Source organism: Labeo rohita, chromosome 19, assembly GCF_022985175.1.
Source record: "Labeo rohita strain BAU-BD-2019 chromosome 19, IGBB_LRoh.1.0, whole genome shotgun sequence".
NCBI lineage: Eukaryota > Metazoa > Chordata > Actinopteri > Cypriniformes > Cyprinidae > Labeo > Labeo rohita.
Genome location: NC_066887.1, coordinates 34,052,490 through 34,062,698, shown reverse-complemented (window position 1 = coordinate 34,062,698; position 10,209 = coordinate 34,052,490). Strand labels below are relative to the sequence as shown.

The following is a 10,209-nucleotide window of genomic DNA, read 5'->3' as shown; positions in this document are numbered from 1 at the left end:
AGTATTTAGTATATGCTTCACTTGATAAACCCCATTAATGAGCATATTAAACTCATAAGTCTTTAAGATAATACATTTTACACCATGGTCTCCATATTTAAACACTAAATATTTCATTAAATAATTAATTTCAGGTTAAAGACAAATGAGAATGAGAAAAATGACATTTGAAACATGCTATTATAGTGTGCTATACACGTGAAAGTTCAGCAAAAATGCCTATTTTTGTGTACAATATGGATTATTATGAGGGCGAGTAAATAATGACAGTTTAATAATGACGTTCAGTTCTGGGTTAATTATTACTTTAATTAATAAAAACTCACCTTTCACCTTCTGCTTTTTGTAGATTAAAGACATGATGCAAAGAACCACAATTCCAAAAGCACCTGCAGCTACTGCTGCCCAATGATGACTTCTAGATTCTAGATTTCCATCTGCAGGAAAAAGAATAAACACATAATGTTGTAACCATTATATAAATTCACACAACAAGTACATACTATGTCTTGAGAAATTCTGAGCTGCCAGCTGGTGTAGAAGCTTCTGTACAACAATTTAGCACACAATATTAACTTCTGATTGTTAATATGGTCATATTTACCCCATAATTTTGTAAATATCTGACCGCTGTGAAGGACATGACACTCATAACCCTGTTTGTCATCTTTGTTTATCTCCACACTGGTTCTCATCTGAAAGGTCTGGTTATTGTTGGGTCTGACTCCAGTAGAGCTGAATGGTTGGAGTGTGATGTTGTTTAGTGTGATGTTCATCTCTATGTGTTTGGGGTGGAAACCAGTGGCCAGACAGGTCAGAATCAGCTTGCTTTGGTCATGAGGAGCTGCAGATGCAAACATGTAAAGAGCTGGAGGAGCTGCAACAAGAAACCAAAATAAATCATATTACTACCATTTGATTCTGAACAAAATTAAGACAAAACAAAACAAAAAAACTGTCATTAAAGCAATGCATACTTCTGATTGAATAATTAAATGTGGAGATCCAGTGCATGCAGTTCTTTAGGTCCACCTTGAGGACATGTCTGCGAACTCGTTGATTATTCCACTTCATGTTAGTTTCTTTTGCCTTTGGACTTTTCTCCATCCACTGCATTGTGTCAAAATTAAAGGCAATAAAATCCTCTCCATCATATCTATACTCATCAAATGCATTCACATTCATCACTGATCCATCTGGATGTTTTTCCACCTCACAGCCGATTCTCCTCTGTAGAGTATGGAGGCCTAAACATTTAAATTAATAAATAATAATAAAAAAAAACAACAACATAAATTATTACAAGTTAAAAGTATACAGTAGTCAACTTTTGAAATGGATCAAAAAAGTTAATCAAAGTTGTCTTAAGACAAGAACGGGTATTGTTTTGGTTTTAGGACAACTCTGATGAAAGGTTTTGATCCACTTCAAACACTGACTACTGTATATACAGTGGCCCATAAAAGTAACTGGACACTAAAAAATATTTCAGTGTCTTTCCAATAAAAACCCAATGAATTCACCATCACATCTGGAGCTTGTGCAGTTTGTCAGAGTGTTAACCAGATTTATAAACCAGTCTCTAGGATCATGAGGTTCTTTAGTATATCTCCAGATTTCTGCATCTGAACGGTCTCTTTTCCAGGTTTGTTCTTCATTACTGTAGTGAGAGATCCGTCTGTCGTCATACAGACCCACTGCACTGAACACAGGACCGGAGAACCCATCAGGTTTGGTGAGGACGGTGTAAACAAACTGGAGACGGTGTCTCTCTGAAGAAAAGATTATGACAAAAGAAAAAGAATACTACTGTCAAAGTGAACACTAGTTAAATGTAAACTACCAGTCTAATGTTACTGAGGATGAAACATGCGTGGGTTCCTTCTTTTGTGTTCAGCAGAAGAAAGAAATTCATGCAGGTTTTTCCGGTCTGTAGTGTTTCTTCTTGTGCAGAGTATATTATAGACTGTGCACACGGAGAGGTATAACTCAGAAACACATTTATTTTCCAGAACACAAGCAGCTCCCACTGCTAACCATCTTATGCATCTCAGTCTCTGTCCTCTGACCCGGTAGAACCCAGCAGTCAAACCAAGGTGGCATGTGTTATAAGTGCATATAACACTGCACCACACAGTCGGAGCTGTATCCCTTCTAGCCTAACTGGCTAAAGCTGCAGTCACCAGACTATTAGCCTTTTTCACGGTGAGCGTTCGGAACCCGGAAGCATCGAATAGTTGTGTAAAATAACTTCCGCTGTAGCCTGTATGAATGGCAATGCCCATAGCACGGGATGGTTGTGATTTATTAATGAACAATTCATCATAGATGTTTCATCAAAACACATTAAACACAGTTTCCAATCATTAATCGGGTATGACTAAACGAGGAAAAATATTGTCCTGATATTCCGAGGCACATTTCATGATTTAAATAGGAGCACAAACTGCGTATGCACAGTAAGACAGACCAGCTTATTATTTAAAAAAATGCACGAATAGCATACAAACAACACATCACATTAAACAGCAATAAAAATTGACGTTCAACAGGTGTTTATTATGATAACAATATTGCACTGCGCAATAATAAAAACAATAACTAATAATTAAAAATAGAATTAAAACTGTGTATATTCCGAGTATTTCTCCAGCAGTAACGTGCAGCTGCGGGCAGATTATCAGCTAAAAGAATCTATTTAACCTTAGACGAACCCCTACCATATATGTGACCCTGGATCACAAAACCAGTCATAAGCGCAGGGGCGGATCTAGAAAATAATTTTTAGGGTGGCAAAGGGGTGGCATGGGGCCTATGAGGGGTGGCAACACCAAAGAAAGCCCCCATGCATAGTTTTAGGGGATTTATAGTCTAACATAAATAAATAACACAGTTGTGTTCACAAATATTGCATTACCATTAAGTAATCATCTATACTGTTTAAAATGAAAAAAAAAAACTACTTTTCAATATCTATCATGGCACCAAGTCAATACACAACATAAAAAGCTTCAACAGGTTCTAAATGTTTCTGAGCTTGTATCACTAAAGAAGACTTGCAATTCTATTCAAATTACATAGGCTACTTAGAGCAACAAAAACTTTTGAATTTCCTAACATTAGAAAGAAATGGAATAGTATAAATGCACTGAAACTGGATCAGTTTTGAAAACCATGTCTGATTTTCTGTTATTAACAGAGGTCTGTAATCATCCACACAGCACACTATCAACCATATACTGTAGTAACACCCCAGAATCTGCACAGCAAGAGCCTAGCAACCACCCAGAATATCCTAGCAACCAACTACCATCACTTTAGCAAACATCTAGAACATCTAACTGACCAAACTATTTGTTTTTTTAAACAAGAATTTAAGACAAACCAGCATTCAGCTTTCAAACATTTCAGTCTAGTTATCACAGGTGTTCTTAAATGCTTACACACAATTCTAATACACAGATGACTTTACTTCCCAGTGAACACTCATGAGATCAATAACACTGTAACAAAAAACCCATATTACGATTCAGGAATTAGTTTTGCAGCTCAATGTGTATTACAGTATACAACATAATTTAAATTACAGGTAAATATGTATAATTATTCATATATATTTATTTTTGTATATATTTTCATTTTACTACTGTAAAGTAATCTTGCAGTAGATGAAAAGCACTAGAAAAGTTCAAATACCAAAGAACTGTATATGAACTTGGTATGCTCCACAATACAGTACAGTAAAAAAAAAAAAAAACTGACTGGGGTGTCATCAGATTGGCATGTCATTTTGCTACCTAATGTTTAACTTTTTGAGAAATGTGTAAATTTTTTTTTTTTAACTTAATTAATGGTTTGGGAAAATGGGCCAACGTGTTACGTTAACAATCGGGAAAACTGCAATACGACTAGATTCTTACCTAACTATTAGTTACCTGCTATTAGTTTTCGTGATGGGCATCTTCTTTTTGATTTCATGTTATTGTTTCGTCGGATATGGCCTGTATCCATGATGTAAGTTAAACGAGCGGTCGGAGTATTGGATTACCAACAATGACGCGATGAGTTTCAGACAAATTCGGACGGGGTTAGATTTCTCAGAGGACTTCTGGAGTGATCAGGAGTAACTGATCTGATTCATGAACAAATGTAAAAATAATTCGATACTGAACTGGGCCGCGCTCTGTGTTTTCGACTCAAAAAGAATCGGTTAATAAGAGTCATTTGTTAATGAAACCTACTACACTGGGCATGAAACACATGAAACACTGCTTACATTTATATTTTATTTTGTGATTATTCTGGGGTGGCAGGTGGGGTGGCACAGCTTTTTCTTAGGGTGGCAGTTGCCACCCTATGCCACCCCGGTAGATCCGCCCCTGCGTAAGCGTCAATTTTTCAAAATTGAGATTTACACATCACCTGAAAGCTGAATAAATAAGCTTTCCATTGGTGTATGGTTTGTTAGAATAGGACAATATTTGGTTGAGATGCAACTACTTGAAAACCTGGAATCTGAGGGTGCAAAAAAATCAAAATATTGAGAAAATTTCCTTTAAAATAAAGTTCTTAACAATGTATATTACTAATCAAAAATTAAGCTTTCATATATTTACAGTAGGAATTTTACAAAAAATCTTCATGGAACATGAATTTTCTAATGATTTTTGCCATAAAAGAAAAATCAATAATTTTGACCCATACAATGTATTTTTGGCTATTGCTACAAATAGACCCCAGCGACTTAAGACTGGTTTTGTGGTCCAGGGTCACATATGTAATCTTCCATTTTAACGTAAAACATGTAAGCGAGCCGTTTGTGTTGTCGGTGTTGGGACAGTCATGAGAATCTGAGAATATATACACACACACACATTTTTAATTTTATTTTAATGTTATTGTTTTTATTATTGCGCAATGATTACTACTACTATGTCACGTTAAGATGAATACCAGTTATCTTAGAATAACTCTTGGATGAAAAATATACATTTATTTGAACAACTCCAATTTGATCTAATACGTGACGACTGTATGGAAAAGCAAAGCAAGTGCATGAAAGCAGTGCTAACATTATTTCTGTTTAATTTGTACAGTATAATCGTGGTTAATGTTTTACGAGATTAGCTTGTCCGATTTTGTTACTCTTTAATGTTATGTGTTTGTATGCTATTCTTGCATTATTTTTTTAAAAACAATAACTGGTCTGTCTTACTGTGCATACGCAGTTTGTGCTCCTATTTAAATCATGAAATGTGCGTTGGAATATCAGGACAACATTTTGCCTTGTTTCGTCATACCCGATTAATGATCGGAAACTGTGTTTAATGTGTTTTGATTAAACATGACAGAAATGATGAATAGTTCATTAATAAATCACAACCATCCCGTGCTATGGGCATTGCCATTCATACAGGCTACAGCGGATGTTATTCAACTATTGGATGCTTCCGGATTCCGAACGCAGACCGTGAAAAAGGCTAATTGTTCTTTTTTTTTTTTTTTTTTTTTTTTTTTTTTACCAGACTATTCGTTCCATTCACTACCATTCAAACGCATGCGTCAGACCGGAGACGCAGCCCGTGCAAAATGTTTTTTTGCATAATATGCAGCCGGTTCACTCTTGCGAAGCTCACACGGTACCGTACACCAGTGATCAATAAAACATGAAATGAACAGAATGCATTACATCACACACATTTAGCCTAGCAAATATATAACAATGAATTGTTTTACGTTTCTTCACCTCAACATAATTAATACGGATTTGGTTGCTTACCGCACTGAACATAGAGTTTATATACCAAAATAATCAAAAAGAACTTTAAAAAGTCCATTTTGACGTTAGTACAGGCATTGGCGAACCAGTCCCACATGTACAGCGCCATTACCCACAGGGTAAAAGCAAAAAGAATCGATTCCTCGGTTCCGAGGCGTTGGGAATCGAGAGTCGAATCCAAAGGTTGGAATCGATTCCATCAAGGGGAATCGACTCCCCTTTCCGAGCCGTCTTCAGTTCAGCAAAGCTAATCTATTTTTTTTTTTTTTTTTTTTTTTAATTAATGCTGTAGGGAACGTACAAAACAAAAATCCAATGCCAGGGGTGAGTACAGTTGAGAATACAAATACAGGTTACAAAATCAGGAAAATATTATGAGAATGACACAATGAGAGTTTTAAGGGCTTTGGAATTGCTGGATGTAAGAAGAGTGTCCAGGTAGGATTTAATGTCCTTACAGAAAACAGGAAAGTAGGGCTTAGCACCTTGACACTTACATTTGTGTAAAAAAAAAAAAAAATTAGCAAGAAAAATAAATAAGTTTGTCAAATAATATTGGTCCTTGCCTTCTTTAGAAAAGCTATGACAACCAAATAAAACATCTTTATATGACAAAACAAAACTTTGTGAAGAAAAAGAATGTACAAAAATACCAAAATCTTTCCAAAATAAGTTAGTATATGTACATTCCCAAAAGAGATGAGACATAGATTCATCTTCAGCTCCACAAAATGAGCATAAAGAATCAATATCTGGAAACATTTTGGTAAACATGGGTAAAAAAGATGGAGTAATTTATAAGAAACATCCTTTACTTTATTAGTTATTAAATACTTAGATGACGGAGTCCACACTTTTTTCCATGGAATGTTTCATATAGGCCATTACAGTGGGACACAATATATGGAAGAGAAGTTGAAACCACCGGAAGAGGTAGATAAAAAGCAAATTTTCCCAATCACTGTACCAAAAGGATGAATCATTGACAAAGAAAACTGGAGGCTTGCAGAGTCCTTAAGAAGAGTTATGGCCCCAGCAGGAATGGCGTCCATTACAATGGCAAATTCTCGAGGAGTTACAGGAATATCATATTTCTTCAGAAAATACAAGTAACCATTAGAATTTAACAACTGAGAAACTAAAATAATATTATTATTGACCCAATTTGGGAAAAATAAAGATTTATTTTTATAAAGAATATCACCATTATTCCAAATAAAATAACTGTGAGGACTAAAGTTATGTTTATAAATCAGATGCCACGCCAACAGTACTTGTTTATGAAAATTTGACAATTTCAGGGGCAATTTTGTGATACTGTAATTACAAAACAATAAGAAAGGTAGACCTCCCACCTTAGAGAAAACAATATTAGGGAGAATATTCCAAAATGAATCAGGGTCTGCTAAATACTGCTTTAACCAATTTATCTTAAAAGTATTATTTAAAGAGGCAAAATCAAAAAAATTTAAGCCACCACATTCATATTTATTAACAACAACCGATTTTTTTGACATAATGTCTCCTATGTTTCCACAGAAAGTCAAATAACATTCTATCAATGTCTGCACATACAGGTTTATCTACATGTAAAGAAAGAGCGGGATAAGTCATTCTCGAAATACCCTCAGCTTTAGCGATGAGGGTTCGGCCTCTTAGCGATAAATCTCTCTGTAACCATGAATTGAATTTCCTTTTAGCTTTCTCAACAACAGGGTCAAAGTTGAATCTACATCTAGCTTTTTCATCCTTACATATGGACACACCAAGATAGGTTACCTGTGATTTAACTGGGATACTGTAAAGAGAACGAGAGGAACAAGTTTTAACAGCTATCAGTTCACATTTATCGAGATTTAGCTTTAATCCTGAAGCTTTAGAGAAAAAATTAATTAGTTCGATGGCAACTGGAATTTGTGATTTATCTTTAAGAAACAAAGTGGTGTCATCGGCTAACTGACTAATAAGTATATGCTTATTGACAACAGTAATACCCTGTAGAACACTACTTGAAAGAGAGGAGGAAAGAAGTCGTGCAGCTATAAGAAATAAATAAGGTGAGACAGGGCAACCCTGACGAACTCCTCTTGATAATTGAAATCTAGGAGAAGTACCCATTTAAGATTAACAGTACAGTTGGCATTATTGTAGAGAGTTCTTACACACTTACAAAATGGATCACCAAATCCAAGTTTTTTAAGAGATAAAAAAATTAATTCGTGATTAAGAGAGTCAAACGCTTTGTAGAAATCTCAAAAGAGAATAAAACTGTCATCATTAACTAACTCAGAATAATCTAATAAATCTAAAACAAGTCGGATATTATTAGCTATGTGTCTTTTTGGCATGAATCCTGATTGAGTCTTCATCAATAACAGAGTTTAAAACATTCTTAAGTCTTTTAGCTAAGATTCAAGCCAATATTTTATAATCATTGTTGAGTAGACAGATAGGCCGCCAATTATCTATCAAGGAAATATCTTTTTTGGGTTTAGGAATTAAAGTTAGTGGCCCTTGTGTTAAACTTGGAGGCAGATTTTCTGACTGAATACTCTCTGAAAACATCTCTAGCAGGAACGGAGTTAATTCTTCCGTAAAGCATTTGTAAAATTCAGCCGTAAGGCCATCCATGCCAGGACATTTGTTATTTTTAAGGCCCTCAATGCCGTCAATTATATCAGTAATATTTATAGTTTTATCACAGGTAAACTGCTCATCTTTAGATATAAGATTAACCTCCTTTAAAGACTGAAAGAAAAGAGAAGCAGATTCTTTGCAATAATTAGACTTATAGAGTTCTGAATAGAAGTTACTACAGAAAGAGGCAATTTTGTTAGGATTATTAGTTAAAGTACCATTAACTTGCAAAGAATCAATAGTAAGGTTCCTAGAATTATGTTTTTCCATTCTGAAAAAGTAAGCAGAGCTTTGTTCTCCTTGTTCTAACCATTTCCTCCTAGAACGAACATAGGAGCCTTCAGCTTTATACTTATAAATACTAATTTAGATTGAAACACTGCAAGTTCTATTAAATCAGCTTCTGTTAGGTCTTCCTGAATTTTACTCTGAAGTGTTATGATCTTTGAAATGACCTCTTCCTCTTCGTACCTTCTCTGTTTCGCTAAATTGCTGCTGAAATGCCTAACACATAGTCCTATTTCATATTTTAGTAATTCCCAGTTACAACTAAATTTTTTGTCAGATAAAGCTTTGGCCCAATAGTAACGAATCAAAAAGGAAATTTGGAGTTTTTGAGTGTCCCGTGGATAAAGGAGTAGAGAGGAGAATAGTGTGGTGGTCTGTTAGGGGGGAGGGAAGGATTTAAACTGAAACATTAAAATTTTTAAAAGAGTGTGGTACAAGCCAGTAGTCTAAATGAGAAAATCTTGAATGATTTTTGTTACTCCATGTATAAGATTTAACATTTGGAAACATTTCCCTCCAGATATCAATTAAATTGAATTTCTCCATGAATATTTTTAATTTTGAATTAGGAGAAGCTGGCTGTCTAGGAGGAAATCTATCAAGATCGTTATCAGGAGCGATATTAAAATCTCCACCAATACAAATCAAAGCATCTGGGAGTGTATTAGACCATAACAATTTTTTTTCTTCAAACAACAGATCATTTTCTCGGGAGGTATTGTACCCGTAAATGTTAATCAATAATACAAAAACATTAACACAAATTACCAATAAAATAAAGTGCCCCTTAGGATCAATATATTTTTGTAAGACTGAACCAGCAAAACGGTTTTTCATTATCATTACACCAGCAGAGTGCTCGGAACCATGAGCCATCCAAACCTCATTGCCCCATTGGTTTTTCCAAAAACAGAATGAGATTCCTGAAAAAAACAAAAATCAGTTTTAAAAGATTTAGCATACAAAAACAGTGCTTTACGCTTTACATTATCACGTAGCCCCCTGGCATTGAGAGAAACAACTGAAATAGACATAAAAAAAAGACAGAACAAAACTAATAAACTTTGTAGAACCCTCTAAAGATGAAAAGTGCATCAGTCGCTGACTAACAAAGTCAAACGAATCCAAACTTCGGCATAGTGCAGTCAGTCATTCAGTTCTTACTTATACAAAATGAGAATTTCCATCCATTTAACTTACATTGTGTATTCTCAAAATATATTATGCTATTTTACTCAATATGATATTATTTTACTTAAACATATAATGTATGGTTATAACAATAATCAATAGACTGATCAAAATGCTGATTGTTACAATAACACAGATTGAGAGTCCTATGTGTATGGTGTTGGGTAGCACCGGTGATTTCTGCTGGATCATATCAGTGAACTTAAGCAAACTAATGAACTTTGGGTAACTTCCAATATATGACAGATACATGATTGATGTATGTCCCATATGACCACCTCCAACCAATTGGAGTTGGTTAAGTAAGGGTCATT

The 10,209-nt window shown here is 34.8% G+C and overlaps 1 protein-coding gene across 1 annotated transcript in view; it reads right to left on the bottom strand.

Moving 5' to 3' along the window:
• Positions 1-5,897, bottom strand: part of LOC127181892 (zinc-alpha-2-glycoprotein) — an 898,082-nt gene extending 892,185 nt beyond the window's left edge. The window contains exon 1 of the mRNA XM_051136892.1: positions 5,780-5,897. Coding sequence (XP_050992849.1) covers positions 5,780-5,888 — 109 coding nt within the window. The 5' untranslated portion in view covers positions 5,889-5,897. The remainder of the gene's footprint in view (positions 1-5,779) is intronic.
• Positions 5,898-10,209: the final 4,312 nt, after the last annotated feature.